The sequence below is a fragment of the Nylanderia fulva genome, unplaced genomic scaffold (genome assembly GCF_048542155.1).
Source record: "Nylanderia fulva isolate GAGA-0341 unplaced genomic scaffold, ASM4854215v1 Scaffold477, whole genome shotgun sequence".
Lineage (NCBI taxonomy): Eukaryota > Metazoa > Arthropoda > Insecta > Hymenoptera > Formicidae > Nylanderia > Nylanderia fulva.
In genome coordinates, this window is record NW_028190562.1 from 53,522 (window position 1) to 80,374 (window position 26,853).

Here is a 26,853-nt window from a genome sequence, read left to right on the forward strand (position 1 = left end):
TGTCGCATAGATTCAACATAGCATTATTTCTAGTAATGATTGCGCTATAAGTAAAAAAGATTGATTAAAAAATTTTAAGGCTTGTTGCATATATACATACTCTTGCATTAAAACTATAAATATACAACAAAAGTTATTCGTTTTTTAATTATGAATGCATCTTATTACATTTACATATTTAAGAATTTGTTACGTTACTAAATGATTTTTCCTCAGCGAAAATATCGAGAAAGGTCATCATTTTTTTATTGTTCCCAAACTTTTGAAATCATGTATCTTTGTAACTAACAATAAGCTTTAAATTAAAATTCTATTAAAGTAAACTTTACCTAAAATTAACTAAAAAATGTAGTTTGTTAATAATTTATTTTTACATTTATTTTTTAATTTACAAAAAATCTTCTATTTTCAATCGTTTATAACACAAAAATTATTAGTGCCTGGACATTTTCGCTGAGGAAAAATCGTTTCCAAATCGCCTCAGGAATCTCCTATTAACGTGTGATACGGTAGGTCTGGGACACCCTGTATATACACCCACATATATATAATATATTGTACAATATATATATATTTGTCTAAAGGTAGTTTTGACGACATCTTGAAGTATAAGTTGGCAGTTTTGACGACTATTGGCAGTTTTCACGACTGTCGTCAAAGACATCGCGGTATATATAAAGGCATTCTTAATGATCATATGCACTTTTTTAAATATGCATGTAGCTGCATTTAATTTAAAAAATAGTAATATTTTTTTTTCTATTATAAATATATATAGAGAGGAGTAAAAATATTTATATTACCATTCAAAGCTTTAATATTTATTTCAATGCTTTTCCTTACAAAAGATTAATTTAAAGCTTAGTCTACAATAGAGTCGTAAATCATAATGGCTCCTGCACACCAGCGCGATGACGCGACACGCGATGCGCGATATCCAATGAGCGTGCAGCTTTTCCGCATGTCTAGTCTATATCGTCTATATACGATTTCCGCAAACTCGTTTAGAACATCAATATCATCATGTAGATGAGCAATACATATATTGCAATCGAGTTATTTTATATTAATAGATCGTATTTTTATGTAAGTGTATAATTGATTATGATTATGTAAGTGTATAGCCATTATCTTTTGATATTCGCATTCACACTCTTTTTGTGATATATCATTAGGTTAAAAATAAAATAATATGTTAACCTCATAACCTAACCATACGGATGGCTCGATGACGGAATAAATATTATATTCTCGATTTTGTTTCTGCGCATATTTGCATTTGTTGCAGTTGTTTATACACACACACAAAATGTTTATATTAATATTTGCTAAAGGACGTTATACTGTGTGTTCAAAAAAGAAAAAAGTAAAAAAATCTCACATTATCGCAGTTCATAGTGAGTATATGTATTAATATATAATATCTATAATAACCCTTTCCAGAATTATAAAAAAATTATTCAGAGAATATGATTTGATATTGTCTTGCATATCTTTTGCATTTTTTATATACATTTGTGTACATTTTTATAAACAGATTTTTTTTATTTTGCAATATTTATGTACAGTATTGTGGTATCTAAAATTTTATAAAATTATATTTATTTTTAAATATATTTATACACATGTATGTTATTCACTGTCATTCTACAGATATATTGTAATATTATTTATGCAAAAATAATATTGAAAAATATCTATGCAATAATATTGCATAGCAATATATGTGTATAATGTGTCCATTTTTTATTTTCTTTTTTATGTATAAATTTCAGCAAATAAATCTGTTTTACAAGAAATTGCAGACAATTTGAATAAAGCAATTCCAGCTATAGAATTATTAAATATTTCATCAGGTAATGTTAGAATATATGCATTATTTATATATATACATATATATTAATTTAAAAAATTTATTCAAAATTATACTTATTTAATATATGTACAATAAAATATTATTCAAATTTCATTTCTTAGATGTATCGCTAACTTCTGATACTAATAACACATCAAATGATATATCAAATATGCCAAATTCGAATAAGAGTGAAGATATTTGCGCATCATCGAATGATTCCAATAATATTGAACAATGCACTAAAAGTGACAAAATTGGTAACAGTTTACCGCTGTTTGATATAACACACAGCAATGATAAAAATCCTACATTTTCGTCTAAAAATGTTCCTACTCTCTCTAGTGATGGCAGTCCCAATAAAGTAGTTAATAATAAAATAGCTAATGATAACATGATAAATGGTAAGTCTTTGATATGTTTAATCTATTTGTATACATAATATGTATTGTGCAATTATGTAAATATTTTTTAAATTATAGTTATATTTATTTTTTATAAATTACAAAACTAAATTAAAAATTAATAAAAATAATCTAGTAAATTTTGTTTTTCTATAAATTATGTTTGCGATACAATATTTTATATACATATTTTTTAACTTATTTAATTATTTTTCAAATGCATTATTAACTGCAGATACAAATGCCACATTAAATATTAATACATCGGATATGAATACATTGGATATGAATACAAAAAATATTTGTACATTAGTTGATAAAAACTGTGATATATAATGCAACGTGTGTGATAAAAGTGAATAATACAATGCTTTGTGATGATGCAAGTGCGAATAATGAAATTAAAGATCGTGCATATTTGCATAACGATAATCCTATTACCAATAAAAATTCTAATGAATTAACTAATAATATCAATATAATGAATGGTAAGATTTCTGCATATATCTAATTGTATATGTAAGACATTTTAAATACATTCAATGTATATTTATTAGACATTTTCTTTTTTATGATAATTGTACGCATTACTTTTTATAAAATATTTACAAAATGAGTATTATGTACGTACTTTTAATAAATTGTTATCAGAATAAATAATAAATTGTTATCAAAAACAGATAAAGGGGTTAAGGATATGGAATCTTAATTGTGAAAAGAATAGATATTTTTAAATGTTGGTGTATGATTTTGAAGAATTTATTTATTTATAACCAAAACGCCAAACGTTTTGATTCAATTCTGATTCTTTTCTTTATCAATAGCAGTACAAGAAACTAAAATACACAAATATCATAAAGCAGATTAAATGTACAAATATTAAAGTTGCAGTGGATACAGCATGTCAGAGATATAAAAAGGTGTCATAAAATCAAATCAGCAATGATTTATGCAATAGCAGATATAAAATGGCTGTAAAAATATATAATAACTAAAAAGGTTAATTATTTTAAAATTAATAAAGATGAACTATTTTAAAACTAATAAAGAGAGCAAACAAAGTCAACATGTGCAGGTATTCAAGCAAGAAAAATCAGCTCTTAGTCGTTTCATTTTACAAGTTATTAGTTTGATATTACAATCTTTTTTTAGCTTTCTAATTTGCATATTGCATAGACTTAATTATTACGTAACTGCTTTTAGTATTAATTCTCTATTGTGCTCTTTGTTATTAATAACTTAGTTATATGAGATATTGATTTTATGGATCTGTGTGTGAATTGCACAGAGTTGAAATATTTGGCATTTTATTTATAAATAAAAGTAAATTATATACAATTGATACCAATATCTGCATTAGTCTTTTTTTTTAATTATACATTTTTCTTTTCAGATTCATCATTCATTGATACTGATGCTATATTAGATATTAATACAATATTAAACATTGATACATTAAATGTAAATTCGAATATAGAAAATGTTTGCACGTTTTTTGATATGGAGCAATGCAGCATGGATGATAAAAATGATAATATAAGATCTTGCGATGCAAATAAAATTAAAGACCTTGCGCATTTACCTAAAGATATTTCTACTATTGACAAAAATTGCAATAAATTACTTAATACTAACAACATAATAAATGGTAAGATTTCAGCATATGTATACTGAATATGACTATATACTATTTAAAACAACATTTTAAATATATTTTGCATATTACTTATATTTACAATAAAAATATACATACTCTATAAATTTTTATCAAAAATGAATATAAAAAAAATTCAAAGATGTAGTATCTAAATAAAGTAAAAATATCAATTGGAAGCAATAGTTATTGGTACATTAAGTTTTGAAAATCTTATTTTTATTTTTATTTCTAGATTCATCATTAATTAATGCTGCTGTATTACCCATTGATACTACATTAAATGTTAATGCATCAAATATAAATTCGAATATAGATGATATTTGTTCATTATATGACAAAAACGATATTGAACAATGCAACATATGTGATAGAAATGATATTTTATATGACAAAAACGCCTGTGATATTGAGCAATGCAATATAACTGATAGAAATGATATTGTATATGACAAAAATGCCTGTGATATTAAGATATGCAACATAAGTGATAAAAATGATATTAATATAACGCTTTGTGATGCAAATATAAAGGCAATCGATAAGATTAAGACTATAAAAATTATATCCAATGTAGAATTTAATAATACTTATAAAATTATTGACGAAGGAAATATTTTAAATAAGACTTGCGTCATGGATAATAACAGTTTAAATACTATGTTGGTAGATTTTGCTCCACTTGCAGAATCTACATTAACAAAAGAAAAATCAACATCAGAATGTATGAGTACTAATGCTAATATTGAGTCTGATAATTCTCTTACATCTGAGCGTAATATGGATGACAGTTTCCACACATCAGATTGTTCTGTATCAGAAGATTCAGATGAAGATGAACTTAGCGATAATACAAATCATACAAGTATAAATAAAAGTAAATTAAATAAAAGTAAATTAAATTTAACAAGTTCATTAAATTTATCTAAAGTAAATATATGTGACGATAAAGATATGTACGTTGAAACATCTGATAATCGCAAATTAAAGTTGAGTATGTGTCCATACTGTAAAAAATTGCAATCACAATTTGCAAGGCATTTAGAATCAATACACAATACTGAAGAAGATGTAAAAAAGTTTTGTTTCTTACCTAAAGGTAAATAATTATATATTTTTAATATCTAAATTTTATCATTTTTAATAATCTAAATTTTATCAAAGTAGTAGATTAAGGACTAATCGGAGCTAGGAAACGTAAGAATAAGCGTCGAAATTTCTAGAAATACTAGAATTTCGACGCTTATTACGTTGCGTTTCTTAGCTTCAATTGGCCCTCAATCTGTTACTTTTATATTTACTATTGAAGCCCTTTGCAATTTCCTAAATTTTATCATTTTTATTTTTTTACAAATTTTAGGTAACCCAGAACGGAAAAAAATTATTGCTATAATTAGACGAACAGGAAATTTTGTATATAATACAGATCCTAACGTTAATAAAGGAAATTTAATTGTATGTCGTCGTCCGGCAAAAAAATTAAACAAGCAAGCGGTCGATTTTATTCCATGTGCAAAATGTAAAGGATACTTTTCTAAGAATAACATTCGACATCATTTTAAGTTAAGTACACAAAAGACTGAGTCTCGTCAAAGAAATGTAAAAGTATTAGGACGCACAGTAGCTTGCCGTATACATTATAGTGCAAGTACAGTATTAAGAAGACTAGTATTTCCAGTGATGAGAGAAGATACTATAACTCAGCTTATTAGATATGATGAGTTATTAATTGCTTATGGAAATAAAATGTGTCTAAAGTATCGTCTTCAACACCAACATGACATGATTAGAGCACGATTAAGACTACTAGGACGATTTCTGGCTACTATGAAGGAAATTGATAATACTGTGGTAGATTTTACTTCAATATATAATCCAAAGAGATATGATTATTGTGTGAAAGCTGTTAATAATCTTGCACAATTTGATGAAACAACATGGACATACAAGGTATCTTCTGTAGCATCATCGTTAGGAACTCTCATAAAGCAAGTTGGACAAATTTTAAGGAGCATATGCATAAAAAGACAAGAACTCGAGAATCAAGTTATAGTAGAAAATTTTTTAAAATTATTTGAAGAAGATTATCCTATCAGCGTAAACAAAGTTGTACATGAAACTCAAGGCCGTCGAATGAGACAAAGAAACATAGTTTTACCGTCTATAGATGATATTAAAATATTGAATTCTTATTTGAAAGATGAACGTACGAATGCTCTAAAATTATTACAAAACGATGGATTTTCAATTCAAACGTGGCGAAGACTAGCTGAAACGACATTAGTGTCTACCATGATGTTCAATAGAAGACGTGCTGGCGAATTAGAACGCATTTTAATAGAAGATTTAAAAAATCCTGCGGCAATTTCAAAAGACGAAGCACCTGAGTTACAAAAATCCTTATCGAAATATGTGCGTGTAACAATACGTGGAAAATTAGCAAGAACAGTTCCCGTTTTACTTCATGAGGAATTATTGTCATGTATACAAATGATCGTCAAGTATCGTAAACAAGCTAGTGTTCCCGTAGAAAATCCTTATGTGTTTGGTATAAACTCAACTGATAAAAGAAGACACAAATATTTAAGAGCATGTGTCCTAATGCGCAAATTTTCTGTAGCCTCTGGAGCAGAGATACCAACTTCTCTACGAGGTACAACATTACGAAAACACATTGCTACAATGTGCATTACATTAGATGTATCTGATAATCAAGTTAGTGATTTGGCAAACTTCATGGGCCATCATGAAAAAATACATAGATCACATTATAGGCAATCTGTTATCACAAAAGATTTGGCTATATCACGATTGTTAAAATACGCTCAAGGAGAAGAGACATCCGATGAAAGCAATGAAAGTCAAGAAGATGATAACATAGAATCAGATAATGAACTTAACACAAATATATGTTTAAAAACTACTAATACGTTACCTATATCAAAAAATATAAAAAAATTTCAACAATTTAGAAATGGCGATCAAATGAATAATATATTAGAAAAAAAGAAGAGAAAAGGTATGTTTAAATATATATTTACATTTAATACAGATTCCAAATGTATGTATACATATATATAACCTTTGAAATATATTTATACTGCTTATTAATACAAGTATATAATGAGATAAATAATTAATTAATGAAAGGCTCGTATAATTTAACAAAATTAAACAAATCATATATAGTAGGCCAACTGAACGAGCAAATAAATAAGGTGTAAAAATTTTTATTAATAGTTAAATAATTAAATTAACATTCCGTTACAGAATCGATATAAATTGTAAACGTTTCGACTGCACTACAGTCTTTATCAATACATAAAAGTTAAATATTAAAATACAAAGTTAAATGTTAAAAATACAAAGTTAGTTAAATATTAAAATATAAAATTGAAACGATTCTTCGCTGTTGACCAATAGATATGCAAGGCGATTGGTCTGAGATGCCAAGTTATGCGACATTTGAGCATGATTATCGTTTTAACAAGTCCTTTTCCCCGATATTTCAAGTGTGTGTTGCGAAGTCTGAATACCAAATGGTAAGAGATAAATAATAATATGGTATCTATAATTAACATAAAAAGAATTGGATATAGGCATATGTTATAATATTGATATTTTATAGTGCATTCCTTCGATTCTACAAAGAAAATTAAAAAAAATCAAAAAAGGAAACAGTTTATGATAATAAAAATGTGATAGAATCTAACGATGAATATGAAGATGACGATGAATATACAGATTTAAGTAAAAATAGTTCAAGTAATCAATCTACAAGAATATTAAAAAAACCGGAGAAATGCTTAGCAGGAAAGATAGTATAAATAGTAGTACAGAAAAAAGAAAGAAGAGAAGTATGTTTAAATAATGTTTATATATAATACATTGGTATAATTTATTCTTGATATAATTGTATATAAAATTTGCTTATAAGTATATTAGTACTTATAAGCAAATTTACTAACATAATCTTCATATTTCAGTATCTCCTTTTGGTCCTAAAAGAAGACAAGCTAATAAAATCCGATGGACTGATAATGAACGCGAAGCGGTCTTATCCTCATTTTCAGTCAATATAAAAAATAATAAATTGCCATCTTTTAGTCAAATAAATGAAATAAAAGTCAAGTATCCTATATTGAAAAACCGCACAAACGCTCAAATAAAATCTTGGATTAGTAATCAAATAAAAACAAAAAGTTAATTATTTTAAAGGTATTATTATATATATTTAAAAGTATAACTATTCTAAAAATTTTATACGTTCAATACAAAAAGACAAAACAATATTGAATGTTTTGTTTTTTTTTATTTTATTATATTGAAGAAGAAAATTACTATATTTAAGTTCTGATATATTTTACTTAGATACAAATTTAAAATATATTACAAAAATTCTTTGAAAATGATGAAGAGTAGATTCATATTAAGACATATGTATTATTTAAAAGAAAGAAATTATATAGAAATTAAGATTTCAGTAATTATATAAATATATTGGATTGGATGTTTCGTTTTGTTTCTTTAATTTTTTATATTCAGGAAGAGAATTACTATATTTGAGTTTTGTTTTGCTTAGATACATTTTATTATATTCAAGAAGAAAATTACTATAAATTTTGTTATATTTTGCTTAGATATAAATCTAAGATGTATCACAAGAATTCTCTAAAAAAGATAAAGATTGATTTAATATTAAGACATGTATTCATTAAAATAAAGAACTTATATAGAAATTAAGATCTCGGTAATTATAAAATACATATAAAGCAATATATTCAGTGCATTATTAACTATAAACGTTATGCGTATTTGTGATTATATATGTTATATAATGTGATTTATATGTATACCATTCAGAATTAAATTAAAAAGATTATTACTCAATATAATACTAGAAATGTTCTCAATAAATTAAGAAATAATAATAAATATGATATTTTTTATTCCAAGCAATCTAATCGCCCATTAGTGAATAGAACATGCAATACTAAATTAGTATCGCATATACGTATAATTCAAAAACAGGACGTATATGAACGTAGCCTATAATTGGGTCCTTAAAAAATTTTAAATCTTTATATCTCAAAAATTACTACTTTCCTTAAAAACATCTAAATCCTTACATCTCAAAAACTACTGCACAAATTCGTTGTAAAGTATAATTGTAAATACTTTTATTTTTTAATTTTACAAAAACCTTTTTCCTATGGTGTTTTGAGTCGCAAGTTTCAACATACACTGGAATATGTTAATAATTTAAGACACATTTTCCTAATTATATATTTAACAAAAATTATTAAATTATTATAGTTTAATTAATTAACTTCAGATTCTTTATAATAAAATAGTTACTTAAAAAAAAATAAAAATTATATACATATATCATAAACTAATATGTGAAAATATCCAATGCATAAAGAAATTAAAAATTTTTCTGTCACGTAAAACAATCAAATTAAGTAAAAATATTAAATTTTGCTTATATACTAAAAATTCTCTATTGTGAATTTTTCTTTATACTACTATTTCGCATATAAGTCTGATTTAATTTTTCCTACATAGGACATTAGTTGGTATAATATAAATCCGATTTAATTGTCTTATTACATATATTGTAGTAACAGATGTAATGTTCACATTCCTGTAATTTGTGCAGAGTATATATTGTATATGTATATAATATGTATACATGTGTATATATGTATAATATAATATAATATATATATATATATCTAAGGGCAGTTTTGACGACATTTTGAAGTGTAATTTGGCAGTTTTGACGACTATTGGCAGTTTTCACGACCGTCGTCAAAGGCACCGCGATATAAAGGCAGTTTTAACGACAGTCGTCAAATCTACCTTTATATGGCTGTATGCCTATATATATATATATACATTCAGTAAACAATGTAGAAAAATGCTTGGTTAAAATATTTTCATATTTAAATGTTGTTATATTATGTATATCTGTGTTTTACATATTGTACTGTTTAAAGCAATTAATAATTATATATGGTGTTTTTTTGCACGTAAAATCTCACTGCCGTGGCATGAAATTTTAAGCGCCAAAGAATATAGTACAGTTATTAAATGTTTACGTACAGTATATTATACGTAAAACAACTATACAACAAAATAAAACTGCTTATAAATAATAGTTATTTCAACAAAACGTTTTTCTACGTTGTTTACTATGCATATAGTATATATATATGTCTAAAGGCAGTTTTGACGACATTTTGAAGTATAATTTGGCAGTTTTGACGACTATTGGCAGTTTTCACGACCGTCGTCAAAGGCACCGCGATATAAAGGCAGTTTTAACGACAGTCGTCAAATCTACCTTTATATGGCTGTATGCCTATATATATATATATATACATTCAGTAAACAATGTAGAAAAATGCTTGGTTAAAATATTTTCATATTTAAATGTTGTTATATTATGTATATCTGTGTTTTACATGTTGTACTGTTTAAAGCAATTAATAATTATATATGGTGTTTTTTTGCACGTAAAATCTCACTGTCGTGACATGAAATTTTAAGCGCCAAAGAATATAGTACAATTATTAAATGTTTACGTACAGTATATTATACGTAAAACAACTATACAACAAAATAAAACTGCTTATAAATATATAATAGTTACTTCAATAATACAAAACGTTCTTCTACGTGGTTTACTATGCATATAGTATAAATATTTATATAAAGGTAGATATGACGACAGTCGTTAAAACTGCGTTTGTACTGCGATATGTTTGACGACGGTCGCGAAAACTGCCAACAGTCGTCAAAACTGCCTAGTTATACTTGAGAACGTTGTCAAAACTGCCTTTGGATAAATATATATTATATTATATTATATGTTTTTTAACTAAAATTTTTTTTGTATTTTTAATTTTTGTATAAGTTTCTAATTTTTAATTTTTTGTATAAATTTTTATTTATTTAGCGTAATTTTTTCAATATTATTTTCTTCAGTAATTTAAAAATACTGTTTTTTATTTAACTCTTCTTTACAAGACGCATGGACTTGGCGCCTTTTTTAACCTTGTTTTAAAAAGGTAATTTTTTATGGATTTCACTCTTTTTTGTAGTATATATTTATTTAAACATTTCAAAATAATGAAGTAAAGAACCTACCAACACCCTCATCATATTTCATCAAAATATAATGGTCCTTTTTGCTTATTAAATCTATAATTTACGTCACTTATTTATATTAAATAACGTTAATAGAAAAGTCATAAAGAATATGTGCATTTTTAATAACTCACAGTACTCATAATGTAATAGGTTATTAAATTTGTATGACTTTATATTATTTATTTATATTTTTTTATTAATTGAATTTATATTATTATATTTATATTATTTTATTTATATTACTTATTATATATCAACATTAGCTTTAACGTTCTTATTTTATATCAACATCAACCATTAGATATATATGAAAAATTAGTAGCATGATTTGAAAGTAATTTATATTTCTTTTTATAATTATCATTATATTAACTTTCATAAATACATATATATTTGTTAATATAAAATAAGAAAATGAGTAAGAGCTAATAATATAATAAATGATTTTAAAAAACAGCTCATAGCACTCGTAATAGTGATGCTATGAGTTATCAAATTTTTATGACTTTTTTTGTTATTTTTTATTATATTATATATTATATAATTATAATATTTTATAAATTAAATGTAATATTATAAGATTCTAATTTTTATTCACGTTTTTATTTTACATTATTTTTACACACAAATACAAGAAGGTCAACGACGACCAAAAAACTTGAATCAATATTTTTAAAAAACAAATTTTAAATTTTATATCTCCGTTAATAAAACACAAAGAGCAAAAAAATAAAGACACTTATTATATAAATCGGTTTCAATCTGTCGATTAAACACGTAGTAAGAACTTGATCGTTTCAGCCGTTATTGCGTATCCGAAATCAGTGATATTCTCAAATGTCCGATTCGCACACGGGGTGCCTCGCGGTCGCTGCGCGTGTCCTTGGCGCGAAACACTACCGTGTCTCTTGATATATGTAATAAAATGTAATATAATATATATTTGTCTAAAGGCAGTTTTGACGACGTTTTCAAGTACAACTAGGCAGTTTTGACGACTGTTAACAGTTTTCATAACTATCATCTAAGACATCGCGGTATAAAAATAATTTTAACGATTGTCGTCATATTTACTTTTATGGTTTATATACAGTGTCCGGCAAAAATAAAAAGCTACCTCATTTATCTATAAGACTGGTTTGCTTTATAAAGATAAAAAAAGATGTTATAGGTTTTTTATAATTGAAATTTTTTAAGAATTTATTAATTGTTTTTTAATAAAAAGAAATCAAGTAAATATTATAATTATTATAAAAATTATAAATATAATAATATTATCAATATTATAATAAAATTAAAATATATACATATAATAATATTGTATTATAAAGAAATTAAAATATATGATCTTAACTTGCTTTTTTATTTTGTCATCTAAACAATCGTATATTTAAGAATATATATATATAATTTTATCTTCATATATATATATACAGGGTGTTTGGTAACAGGTGGGCCAAAATGTAAGGAGTGATTCTACATGATAAAATAAGACAAAAATCAAGAATGACAAAATTGCGTTCGAGACTTTGTTTATTAATTATAAATATTTTACATTTTGCAAAATATACATCAACTGTTACGATGTAAGTTTTTGTATACTTATGCGTCACAGTGTATTTTGACGGCGACTCTACCGATGTACCTTACGCACGCAAAATATCGGAAAATTGCCGTGCGTCAGGCGCCCTTAATGCGAAGTTTAAAATATTTATAATTAATAAACAAAGTCTCGGACGCAATTTTGTCATTCTTGATTTTCGTCTTATTTTATCATGTAGAACCACTCCTTACATTTTGGCCCACCTGTTGCCGAACACCCTGTATATATAATTTTTTGCACAATTATAAATATAGATTTTCAAATGTGCCTACACTGCCCGTAGCATTAGAATGATATCCACGTACAAAAAAGCCCAAGATTTTATTTTTGCAATCTATTTTATGAATAAAATAATTATTCATCAAACTAATAAGAATAATTTTTTTAAATTGATCAATATATTGGTTCAATTTATCGCGTCATCAAAGGGAAAGGAAAAGAAAATCTCCGATTATGTTTATTTCTTATCAATCAGATATTCGATCAAATGATAAATTGTCGATACTATCTTCGATTGAATTTGCTCGATTCCGAAGTCAAAGTTCACAACTTGAATTTTTATCAACATTTATAATGTAAAATTGTAAAATATAACTAATTTTCTTATCGTGCAAAGTCAATCAAAGATTAGATTGACAATTACAAAACAAAAGCATATGATTTTTCGAATATTTTTAATTATGATTGACAAATAAACGTAATCGGAGATTTTCCTTCTTTCCTCTTCGATGACGATAAATTAAACCAATACACAGATCAATTTAAAAATATTCTTATTACATATTCTTGTTATAATTTTATTAGTTTCATGAATAAATTATTTTATTCAAAAAAATTGCAAAATTATAAGTCCTGGGCCCTGTTCAGGGATTATCAACCTGGTGCTGTCGGCAATGCTAAATATATATATATATATATATATATATATATATATATATAATATATACACATACCTATTGATTTATTTAGCAATATGTTTATCTATCGAACTATCTATCATCTATCGATCAACCTATCTATCTATCTATCTATCTATCGATCGATCTATCTATCTCTTCTCTCTTTTCTACATTGCATTCTTTTATATATGTACACGTATATAATAATTTTTCAAAAATATTGTACATTACGAAAGTAAAAATAATTAATTAAGAGTTTAACTAGGCTCTGTAATATATAAATATAAATTTAACATATATAAGATAGGCAATAAGAGCCAAATCGCGGATGACAGTGCGTTATTCTAAACGAAACTAAATTTTTTCGTTAGAATTAAATACCTGTGCACAAGGCACCAAATTTTTACTTGGACACGGCCAAGATATAAAATTGGAATAATCTCTACAAGAGATTTTTAATTCCATGTATCCCCTATTCCCCCTAAAGAAATAAAGTGCGAGAGAAAAATACAGATCCGAAAGTCGCAGAATCGGGAATCGAACCCGAGACCTTTCGCTTGCCGGGCGACTGCTCTTCCAACTGAGCTATTCAGATCCTTTCGATTCTATACTTTTCTCTGTTATATATATTAATGTTGGTAAATAAACGCCTTTAAGCCAGCGTGTATAAATTAAGAGTTTAACTAGGCTCTGTAATATATAAATATAAATTTAACATATATAAGATAGGCAATAAGAGCCAAATCGCGGATGACAGTGCGTTATTCTAAACGAAACTAAATTTTTTCGTTAGAATTAAATACCTGTGCACAAGGCACCAAATTTTTACTTGGACACGGCCAAGATATTATATTGGAATAATCTCTACAAGAGATTTTTAATTCCATGTATCCCCTATTCCCCCTAAAGAAATAAAGTGCGAGAGAAAAATATAGATCCGAAAGTCGCAGAATCGGGAATCGAACCCGAGACCTTCGCTTGCCGGGCGACTGCTCTTCCAACTGAGCTATTCAGATCCTTTCGATTCTATACTTTTCTCTGTTATATATATTAATGTTGGTAAATAAACGCCTTTAAGCCAGCGTGTATAAATTAAGAGTTTAACTAGGCTCTGTAATATATAAATATAAATTTAACATATATAAGATAGGCAATAAGAGCCAAATCGCGGATGACAGTGCGTTATTCTAAACGAAACTAAATTTTTTCGTTAGAATTAAATACCTGTGCACAAGGCACCAAATTTTTACTTGGACACGGCCAAGATATAAAATTGGAATAATCTCTACAAGAGATTTTTAATTCCATGTATCCCCTATTCCCCCTAAAGAAATAAAGTGCGAGAGAAAAATATAGATCCGAAAGTCGCAGAATCGGGAATCGAACCCGAGACCTTTCGCTTGCCGGGCGACTGCTCTTCCAACTGAGCTATTCAGATCCTTTCGATTCTATACTTTTCTCTGTTATATATATTAATGTTGGTAAATAAACGCCTTTAAGCCAGCGTGTATAAATTAAGAGTTTAACTAGGCTCTGTAATATATAAATATAAATTTAACATATATAAGATAGGCAATAAGAGCCAAATCGCGGATGACAGTGCGTTATTCTAAACGAAACTAAATTTTTTCGTTAGAATTAAATACCTGTGCACAAGGCACCAAATTTTTACTTGGACACGGCCAAGATATAAAATTGGAATAATCTCTACAAGAGATTTTTAATTCCATGTATCCCCTATTCCCCCTAAAGAAATAAAGTGCGAGAGAAAAATATAGATCCGAAAGTCGCAGAATCGGGAATCGAACCCGAGGCTCTTATTGCCGGGCGACTGCTCTTCCAACTGAGCTATTCAGATCCTTTCGATTCTATACTTTTCTCTGTTATATATATTAATGTTGGTAAATAAACGCCTTTAAGCCAGCGTGTATAAATTAAGAGTTTAACTAGGCTCTGTAATATATAAATATAAATTTAACATATATAAGATAGGCAATAAGAGCCAAATCGCGGATGACAGTGCGTTATTCTAAACGAAACTAAATTTTTTCGTTAGAATTAAATACCTGTGCACAAGGCACCAAATTTTTACTTGGACACGGCCAAGATATAAAATTGGAATAATCTCTACAAGAGATTTTTAATTCCATGTATCCCCTATTCCCCCTAAAGAAATAAAGTGCGAGAGAAAAATATAGATCCGAAAGTCGCAGAATCGGGAATCGAACCCGAGACCTTTCGCTTGCCGGGCGACTGCTCTTCCAACTGAGCTATTCAGATCCTTTCGATTCTATACTTTTCTCTGTTATATATATTAATGTTGGTAAATAAACGCCTTTAAGCCAGCGTGTATAAATTAAGAGTTTAACTAGGCTCTGTAATATATAAATATAAATTTAACATATATAAGATAGGCAATAAGAGCCAAATCGCGGATGACAGTGCGTTATTCTAAACGAAACTAAATTTTTTCGTTAGAATTAAATACCTGTGCACAAGGCACCAAATTTTTACTTGGACACGGCCAAGATATAAAATTGGAATAATCTCTACAAGAGATTTTTAATTCCATGTATCCCCTATTCCCCCTAAAGAAATAAAGTGCGAGAGAAAAATATAGATCCGAAAGTCGCAGAATCGGGAAAGTCGCAGAATTAAATACCTGTGCCTTGTGCACAGGTATTTAATTCTAACGAAAAAATTTAGTTTCGTTTAGAATAACGCACTGTCATCCGCGATTTGGCTCTTATTGCCTATCTTATATATGTTAAATTTATATTTATATATTACAGAGCCTAGTTAAACTCTTAATTTATACACGCTGGCTTAAAGGCGTTTATTTACCAACATTAATATATATAACAGAGAAAAGTATAGAATCGAAAGGATCTGAATAGCTCAGTTGGAAGAGCAGTCGCCCGGCAAGCGAAAGGTCTTGGGTTCGATTCCCGATTCTGCGACTTTCGGATCTATATTTTTCTCTCGCACTTTATTTCTTTAGGGGGAATAGGGGATACATGGAATTAAAAATCTCTTGTAGAGATTATTCCAATTTTATATCTTGGCCGTGTCCAAGTAAAAATTTGGTGCCTTGTGCACAGGTATTTAATTCTAACGAAAAAATTTAGTTTCGTTTAGAATAACGCACTGTCATCCGCGATTTGGCTCTTATTGCCTATCTTATATATGTTAAATTTATATTTATATATTACAGAGCCTAGTTAAACTCTTAATTTATACACGCTGGCTTAAAGGCGTTTATTTACCAACATTAATATATATAACAGAGAAAAGTATAGAATCGAAAGGATCTGAATAGCTCAGTTGGAAGAGCAGTCGCCCGGCAAGCGAAAGGTCTCGGGTTCGATTCCCGATTCTGCGACTTTCGGATCTATATTTTTCTCTCGCACTTTATTTTCTTTAGGGGGAATAGGGGATACATGGAATTAAAAATCTCTTGTAGAGATTATTCCAATTTTATATCTTGGCCGTGTCCAAGTAAAAATTTGGTGCCTTGTGCACAGGTATTTAATTCTAACGAAAAAATTTAGTTTCGTTTAGAATAACGCACTGTCATCCGCGATTTGGCTCTTATTGCCTATCTTATATATGTTAAATTTATATTTATATATTACAGAGCCTAGTTAAACTCTTAATTTATACACGCTGGCTTAAAGGCGTTTATTTACCAACATTAATATATATAACAGAGAAAAGTATAGAATCGAAAGGATCTGAATAGCTCAGTTGGAAGAGCAGTCGCCCGGCAAGCGAAAGGTCTCGGGTTCGATTCCCGATTCTGCGACTTTCGGATCTATATTTTTCTCTCGCACTTTATTTCTTTAGGGGGAATAGGGGATACATGGAATTAAAAATCTCTTGTAGAGATTATTCCAATTTTATATCTTGGCCGTGTCCAAGTAAAAATTTGGTGCCTTGTGCACAGGTATTTAATTCTAACGAAAAAATTTAGTTTCGTTTAGAATAACGCACTGTCATCCGCGATTTGGCTCTTATTGCCTATCTTATATATGTTAAATTTATAAAAATAATTAAATTTATAATCTAATAATATATAAAAATCTTTTATGAATATAATGATTACAAAGTTTTAGTAGATAATTTTTTGTAATAAATAAATGATTTATATGATATATTCTTATCTAACTACTGCTCTGTTTTGATAATAATAGCATTATTATGTATTCAATCTCTAAAATACTTTTATATAAATCATTTATTACAAAGAATTATTTACTTTATAATCAATTATAATTATTATAGATAGGCCTGTTTATACACATACACACACTTACACACAATATATATATATATATATGTCTGTGTATGTGTATAAACAGGCCTATCTATAATAATTATAATTGATTATAAAGTAAATAATTCTTTGTAATAATTTATATAAAAGTATTTTAGAGATTGAATACATAATAATGCTATTATTATCAAAACAGAGCAGTATTTAGATAAGAATAAATCATTTATTTATTACAAAAAATTATCTACTAAAACTTTGTAATTATTATATTCATAAAAGATTTTTATATATTATTAGATTATAAATTTAATTATTTTTACTTTTGTAATGTACAATATTTTTAAAAAATTATTATATACATATGTACATATATAAAAAAATGCAATGTAGAAAAGAGAGAAGAGACAGATAAATCAATAGATAGATAGATAGATAGATAGGTTGATCGATAGATGATAGATAGTTCGATAGACAGATTGCTAAATAAATCAATAGGTATGTGTATATATTATAATATATATATATATATATATACAGAGTGTCCCAAAAAAGATCGGAACACTGAAAAATCTTGAAAAGTATACGTTTTACAGAAAAAAGATTCAGACAAAAGTTATAAAAAATCTATTTATTGATCTTATCAGTTTGACCTTGGACGGCGTTACCAAGGTCAGAATAAGGTCACCTTGAATTTTTTAGATGAAATCCTATAATTTTTATTACATATTCTTGTAGCTTATCTGGAGAGCTTTCCAAAACACTAATAAAAATATTTTTTATGGAGTACCCTTTGATTTAGTAGTAGTAGTAGTAGTAGATTGGTAGTGAGTGGTTCCATGACTTGGCCCCCGACGGCACCTAGATCCAGCGAGATCCATTGTGTCTTCTCACTCTTGTCTTTAAACTGAGTGAGAACATAAAAAATGAAAATTTTTGTGAAATAGAGAACAAAATAAATGAAAACGAAATAGATGGAGATGCTTTACTTATAGCTTTAGTACATGACCATCCCTATTTATATAATAAAGAATTAACTGACTTTAAAGATCAGTTGAAAAAGCTGAATGCCTGGAGTGAAATTGCAATCGTTTTGAACATGACAGGTATTTATGTAGTATTTTTCTAAATTTCAACTTATTCTTTATTTTAACAAATTTTTTGTAAGAAATTAATTTTTCATTAGTTACTTTGTGTGAATAACTTAAACTTATGAAGTAATTGAAATAAATTGTAATGTTAATTTAAACTAATGACAGACAGTATAATTTTTCATGTTAGATTGCAAACTAGTAAACAATTTGCTAGAAATGTAGCATGCAGCATTTTTAACAAGCTAGATTGCATGCGATCTAGCATGAAAAATTGTACCGCATGCTGCTAAATTTAATGTAATTTTTGTTGCTAGCGGATGAGTGCCAATCTAGATGGACACGCTTACGTGAAAGATTTACAAGAGAGAAATAGCAAAGACAAGAAGAGACAATCACTGGAAGTGGAGCCTCAAAAAGGAAAACTTTCGAATTTTTCAATAACATGCAATTTTTGGATCCATTCGTTAAGAAAAGAAGGTATAGTAAAAATTGTGAAGAAATTAGAATAATCAAGATTTCTTTTTTATATATTATTTTCTTAAAACTCTTTGTACTGCAAAAAAGCAATTTTTGATATTTTGTTTCAGAACAATGACCAACGTGCATGCAGTGACCAAAAACTCTCCATTGACTAAACGGTACATTTCTTTTCAAAAGTATGTAAAATATAAACATAATATTCATATAAATTATTCATATAATTAAAAGTGCTTCTACTTGCAAATTAGTAATGAAATCTCTATTTTCTATTTTTAGAAACTTTAGCTCCAATAACGAAAAAGAAAATCTCCCTTTGAATGCAAGTACCTTGATTGAGCAGAATTCTTCAAAAGTTAATATAGAATCATTAGAAACAATGATAAATTATTAAATTAAGGCCATGTGTAACGAGCAATACGATATTATTTTATTATTTAGAAGGAAATTCTTAATTTGAAATAATAATTACACAAACGTTTCGAGCTCTACTTGCTCCTCTTCAGTGCGCAAAAAAAATAATGATAATAAATAACGATAATAAATAAATACATACATAAAATTCTAATAAAAAATCCGCAATACATAGTCAATATAAGTTATATAGTTAAGTCATAGTTAAAACGCAAAATATATTTACAATGAATTGAAACCATTAAAATAGTTCAACAAAGTAAGAACCCAATTAGAAGCAGAATGATTCGTCCGGTTATTCATAAAATATTTTAGAATTATTAATAAAAACTCGGAGTGACACTTATACATTGCTCCAAACGAACCACTTATCGTTATTTGACGAAAGTCCCTCGATCTGGCAATGATTATGTCCATCCTCTCCAAATTATTTGATATTTGTTAACTGAATTTAGAAAATTTATTCAATTGTAAAATAGGATTCCACTAATGTGTATGTAAAAAAAGATTAAAAATTACAAATTAAACTAAATACTAAAATATTGAACCTTTATGCTTACAAATTGTTCCGAATAACTTGAGATGACGATGCTTCTAATTGTTGTTGGCCTTATTGTTAGTACTTGACTGTTGTCTAGTCTTTTAAAAAGTCGAATAAATAGGTGTCAGATCTCACAAAATAAACATTTACATAAGTCTAAAAATTCGATATTTCTTCTAGAATGTCGAAATACGCGTTGTTAAGCAATTCGGTGTCTGTGTTATTATTTATACCATGCCTTTGTTCCTTGATGTGTATCATTTCTGAGATAAGTCTTTTATAATAATTAGATTCAATATCAAGTATTTTAACGTTATCCCAATCAAAAGCATGTTTTTTATCTATAATATGTTCAGAGACCACAGAATGCTTGGAGGAATCAAATTTAATATTATTCATATGCTCTTTTAGTCTAGTGCGTAATTTTCTTTTGGTTTGCCCAACATACGAAGCTTCACAATCCTTACAATTAATTTTGTAGACAACATTATTATTATTGTTATGCACGTTTTTGTCCTTGTGGACTTTAATAAATTTGTTAAGATTATTTAGACAACGGTATCCTACTCTGAAATCTGATTTTTTTATTGTCGATGCTATTGTCTCAGAAATGTTATTAATGTATGGAATGACGAAAAATTTTTTCTTGCTATTATCTTCTGCAATTTCTTTTTTTCTATTGTTGTTAAACTGTCCATTGTTTAAAACTCTTATTCTCTTATTTATTTCTTTAAAGATTAAATGAATAGGGTAACCGTTGTCCAATAATATTTTAATACACAGTTCTAAATTTTTCTTATGATATATGGGATGAGATAATAACAATGCCCTATTAATAAGATTATAAATTACTCCTATTTTATGGCACATAGGGTGACTCGATAAAAAAGATAGTACTCTACCTGAACATGTCTTTTTTTGAAACCAATCTAAGTGTATGACGTTATTTATTATTTTAATGTTTAAATCTAGAAAATTTATGCTTCTATTAATTTCGTATTCAATCGTAAATTGTAGTCGTTGATTGTAACTATTAAACTTATTCAGTACACTATCAATTTTATTCTTTGGTGCCACCATAATAATGTCGTCTACATATCTATAATATATTCCAATACCAATGTCCAATTCATTAATTATTGATTCTTCAAGATCTTGCATAACAATATTAGCAATTATTGGCGATAACTAACTATATAACTTATATTGACTATGTATTGCGGATTTTTTATTAGAATTTTATGTATGTATTTATTTATTATCGTTATTTATTATCATTATTTTTTTGCGCACTGAAGAGGAGCAAGTAGAGCTCGAAACGTTTGTGTAATTATTATTTCAAATTAAGAATTTTCTTCTAAATAATAAAATAATATCGTATTGCTCGTTACACATGGCCTTAATTTAATAATTTATCATTGTTTTTATTGTCATACGAGCTTGAACATTGGTATGTGATGGTTTGATTAGGTATTAATTTTGCATTGCTTTTTACGCTGGCCTGAAAATGCGTTATACTAATATTCCGTTTAAATTTCATCGTTTCAATTTTAATTTCTTATTTAATTCATTTGGGGGAGAAATAACATGGAGGTTAAAGCAATGGATTGATTTAAATTATCAAATAATCAAAGCTAGATCAAAGTTGAATTTTTTAAAACATTGTAAAAATTTTGATGTCTTACCTAACCACTTGACGTCGTATTGTAGGAATCAATTTTGTTTACATCACTTTAGATCGAAAAAAAGGCTTGATAGCTTGCTGTACAGATTCAAAAAACAAATTTTAAATATTGAAATCAGAGATTTATATAGACTAATTAATTTATTACATGGTAAACTTTACAATATTTCAAGATATGTGGCTAACAAACTGCCAGTACACATATGGAACGAAATTTTAAGACATCATTTCATCTCATTTGACATGTTTCATAACAGACTACATAACAAACATAATAACAAATTTAATTGGCTAATTAAAAAGAAACAAGACGAATATCTGAAAAATATCAAACCGATTAAACTTAGTTATTCCATCAACAAAATAGACATTCCACAATCAACAATTTCAGTAAACAATAATAGAAACAAAGACATTGTCATATATCCTAATAAATTCAGAGACAAACATATTAATCCTCTAACCAGTACTAACGAAAAATGGTTTATTAATTTGACTGACACAATAATTCCTACCAATGTCACTAATCTATTACAATTTGGAAGTAGATTCGGCCTGCCGTTTAAGAATGACAAAAAGTTGGCCATACACGAGTTTATCAAAGATATAGAAGGGAATTCCACTAGTTCTAACATGAAAAATTTAAATACATTACGTAACAATCTGGTTCCACAACTTTCCTATTTTTTACACGGCAAAACTAAGTTTAATTCAACTCATGAAGATTTGATTAGTATGCATAGATATACAAGGAGGTTTTGCCATGATAATCCGGATATTCTTTTTACAAGGGCTGATAAGGGCAACGTAACAGTCGCGATGACAAAAGAATATTACACGAATAAGATGGAAGGTTTACTTGAAGACAATAGCACCTATTCTATCATAAAAAAGAACCCATTCTCCAAAATAGAAAAGGAACTAAACGATATTCTTAAGAAATGGCAGAAAAAAGGGTACATTTCTAATAAAGAATATTACTCACTACGTTCCAGCGACTCCCTTCTTCCAAAATGTTATGGTCTCCCAAAAATACACAAGGAGAATACTCCATTTAGAGTAATTGTGTCATCGATTAATACCACGCTTTACTCGATAGCCACATTTTTACATAAAATCATTTCAAATAGTATTCCTACGGGAAAAAGTAATGTAAATAATAGTTTTGAACTTTACAGCAAGCTAGCGGGTAGGAAAATTGGTGCGGAAGATATTCTAATATCATTAGACGTGGTTTCACTATTCACTAACATTCCGATAGATCTTGCAATAGAAAGTGTGAGCAATAGATGGAATTATATCAATACACATACATTAATTCCAAAAAATGAATTCATTTGCATGGTTAAATTTATATTGTCGTCAACATACTTCACATTCAATGACATTGTATACAAGCAAGTTTATGGCACACCTATGGGTTCCCCGTTATCGCCAATAATTGCTAATATTGTTATGCAAGATCTTGAAGAATCAATAATTAATGAATTGGACATTGGTATTGGAATATATTATAGATATGTAGACGACATTATTATGGTGGCACCAAAGAATAAAATTGATAGTGTACTGAATAAGTTTAATAGTTACAATCAACGACTACAATTTACGATTGAATACGAAATTAATAGAAGCATAAATTTTCTAGATTTAAACATTAAAATAATAAATAACGTCATACACTTAGATTGGTTTCAAAAAAAGACATGTTCAGGTAGAGTACTATCTTTTTTATCGAGTCACCCTATGTGCCATAAAATAGGAGTAATTTATAATCTTATTAATAGGGCATTGTTATTATCTCATCCCATATATCATAAGAAAAATTTAGAACTGTGTATTAAAATATTATTGGACAACGGTTACCCTATTCATTTAATCTTTAAAGAAATAAATAAGAGAATAAGAGTTTTAAACAATGGACAGTTTAACAACAATAGAAAAAAAGAAATTGCAGAAGATAATAGCAAGAAAAAATTTTTCGTCATTCCATACATTAATAACATTTCTGAGACAATAGCATCGACAATAAAAAAATCAGATTTCAGAGTAGGATACCGTTGTCTAAATAATCTTAACAAATTTATTAAAGTCCACAAGGACAAAAACGTGCATAACAATAATAATAATGTTGTCTACAAAATTAATTGTAAGGATTGTGAAGCTTCGTATGTTGGGCAAACCAAAAGAAAATTACGCACTAGACTAAAAGAGCATATGAATAATATTAAATTTGATTCCTCCAAGCATTCTGTGGTCTCTGAACATATTATAGATAAAAAACATGCTTTTGATTGGGATAACGTTAAAATACTTGATATTGAATCTAATTATTATAAAAGACTTATCTCAGAAATGATACACATCAAGGAACAAAGGCATGGTATAAATAATAACACAGACACCGAATTGCTTAACAACGCGTATTTCGACATTCTAGAAGAAATATCGAATTTTTAGACTTATGTAAATGTTTATTTTGTGAGATCTGACACCTATTTATTCGACTTTTTAAAAGACTAGACAACAGTCAAGTACTAACAATAAGGCCAACAACAATTAGAAGCATCGTCATCTCAAGTTATTCGGAACAATTTGTAAGCATAAAGGTTCAATATTTTAGTATTTAGTTTAATTTGTAATTTTTAATCTTTTTTTACATACACATTAGTGGAATCCTATTTTACAATTGAATAAATTTTCTAAATTCAGTTAACAAATATCAAATAATTTGGAGAGGATGGACATAATCATTGCCAGATCGAGGGACTTTCGTCAAATAACGATAAGTGGTTCGTTTGGAGCAATGTATAAGTGTCACTCCGAGTTTTTATTAATAATTCTAAAATATTTTATGAATAACCGGACGAATCATTCTGCTTCTAATTGGGTTCTTACTTTGTTGAACTATTTTAATGGTTTCAATTCATTGTAAATATATTTTGCGTTTTAACTATGACTTAACTATATAACTTATATTGACTATGTATTGCGGATTTTTTATTAGAATTTTATGTATGTATTTATTTATTATCGTTATTTATTATCATTATTTTTTTTGCGCACTGAAGAGGAGCAAGTAGAGCTCGAAACGTTTGTGTAATTATTATTTCAAATTAAGAATTTTCTTCTAAATAATAAAATAATATCGTATTGCTCGTTACACATGGCCTTAATTTAATAATTTATCATTGTTTTTATTGTCATACGAGCTTGAACATTGGTATGTGATGGTTTGATTAGGTATTAATTTTGCATTGTCCTTGAACAACGATTTAATTCAACTAAGTGGCCAAAGAAAAGAGTGAACATATCTTTAAAAAGCACTACTTTCATGAAAAAGTCTGGGTTTAAGAAAATTTAAATTATAAATTCAAGCAATCAAAGTGAATTTTTTTTAACAAAGTCATTTATACCCTTACATGTAAAAAAGCAATTTGGTTCATGAAATTTAAACAATATTTGTTGTGTGAATAAAATTTTAAAATTTTAGAGATTTTCAATTTAATTTTTACAGGCTTTCCCAAAATCAAGATTGTGGTCAACTGCCTACTATAAACATTTTTTTGAGACTCTTATCTCAAACGGGGATTAAAGTGCCTCAGAGATTATGCGACAAAGAAAGGTTTAAATGTAAAATTTAATCAAAAAGAAAACGAGCGGAGTTAAATGAAAATTCAAAGCAAACTTTGCTAGAAAAATACCTTCACTTTCAACTGTTTTGTCACTTTAAAGAACAAAGGGAAATTGGTTCTGTCCAATTAAACCTTTAACCCCTTACCCAAAAGAAAATGGTTTATTAAAAAGAAAAAAGGTTTTGCCAATTATAAAACGATTATTTAATAATCGGTTCTTTTAAAAGACAAAAATTTGGAACCGATTTAAAAATGAAGAAGGGTTCAATTTCGTTTTGATTTAATTTGTTTGTTCCCCATTTCATTTTTAAAAATGTAAATTAACTAAATATTTAAATTTAAAATTATCAAAGTTTTTAATTAACCTGTATTTTTAAAGTGATAAAAAGGGGAAAACGTTTGGATAAAAAAATTAGAAAAAAGGAAGGTTAAAAAAAATTTATATTAAAAAAATAAAAAAAAAAAAAGAAATAAATTTTTAAAGGATTGAGAAAAAATTTCATTTCAAAAAAATTTCCACGGTCCCGTCGGATTTTCAAAGAATGGCCCAAAACACGGAGAATACCAAGGGGAAGGCCCGAAAAATTTTCGGCCCATTACCGTTCCCTGTATCCCTACGGGGAAAAGTATAGGGGAAAAAATAGGGTTTAGCATTGCGGGGGAAAAATGTGGGAAGATTTTAATATCTGCGTTTGGTTTCACATAACACCAAGAATTGCATAGGTGTAATAAGTGCGTAATGTATTTCGCGACAAATCGAAAGATTTGCGGGGTTTTGTGTGACATATCGGAGTGAAGAGTTAAGGGGAAATGGGATCTCGTTGCGACGAAAAATTTACACTTCTCGCGACGAATTCGCCATTTCTGCATGCTAGTGACTGATCGAACATTTCAGTATTTGGGTCCCTGCTGGGGATTCCTCGATATTCGCGTTTGGTGAATGATGTCGTGATTCTCTCTTCGCTCTTTCCTTCTCTATCTCTCTCTCTCTTTCTCTCTCTTCTCCTCTCTCTTTTCTCCCCCGCGCTCTTTTCCCCAAAAGTTAACGCCTCCGACGAAACCCCCGTCGATTGTGCACGTGCGTACACTGATCGACCCCCGAATATTCGAAACCTTGGGGATTTGGTGGAAATTAATTTCTATAAAAACGTGATCGAAATAC

At 27.7% G+C, this 26,853-nt stretch overlaps 1 protein-coding gene and 1 long non-coding RNA gene across 10 annotated transcripts; both read left to right on the top strand.

Moving 5' to 3' along the window:
* The first annotated feature begins 429 nt into the window (after positions 1-429).
* On the top strand, positions 430-8,409 carry LOC114940672 (uncharacterized). Of its 9 annotated transcripts, XM_085486759.1 has the most exons (10): positions 430-1,086; positions 1,176-1,397; positions 1,776-1,856; positions 1,978-2,259; positions 3,653-3,907; positions 4,149-5,012; positions 5,274-6,932; positions 7,337-7,455; positions 7,542-7,770; positions 7,900-8,409. In XM_085486759.1, exons 2-9 carry the CDS (start codon positions 1,310-1,312, stop codon positions 7,599-7,601), a joined length of 3,408 nt encoding a protein of 1,135 aa, XP_085342885.1. In that variant the 5' UTR covers positions 430-1,086; positions 1,176-1,309; the 3' UTR covers positions 7,602-7,770; positions 7,900-8,409. The 9 variants fall into 9 exon arrangements, with proteins under 9 accessions (XP_085342885.1, XP_085342886.1, XP_085342889.1 ...); XM_085486760.1 differs by having other exon boundaries at positions 430-1,397; positions 1,797-1,856; XM_085486763.1 differs by lacking the exon at positions 1,176-1,397.
* Positions 8,410-19,327: 10,918 nt separating this feature from the next.
* Positions 19,328-19,811, top strand: LOC146721434 (uncharacterized). The gene is made up of 3 exons (XR_014925660.1): positions 19,328-19,417; positions 19,528-19,596; positions 19,697-19,811. It is a non-coding gene; the product is annotated as an uncharacterized LOC146721434 (long non-coding RNA).
* The last annotated feature ends 7,042 nt before the right edge of the window (positions 19,812-26,853 follow it).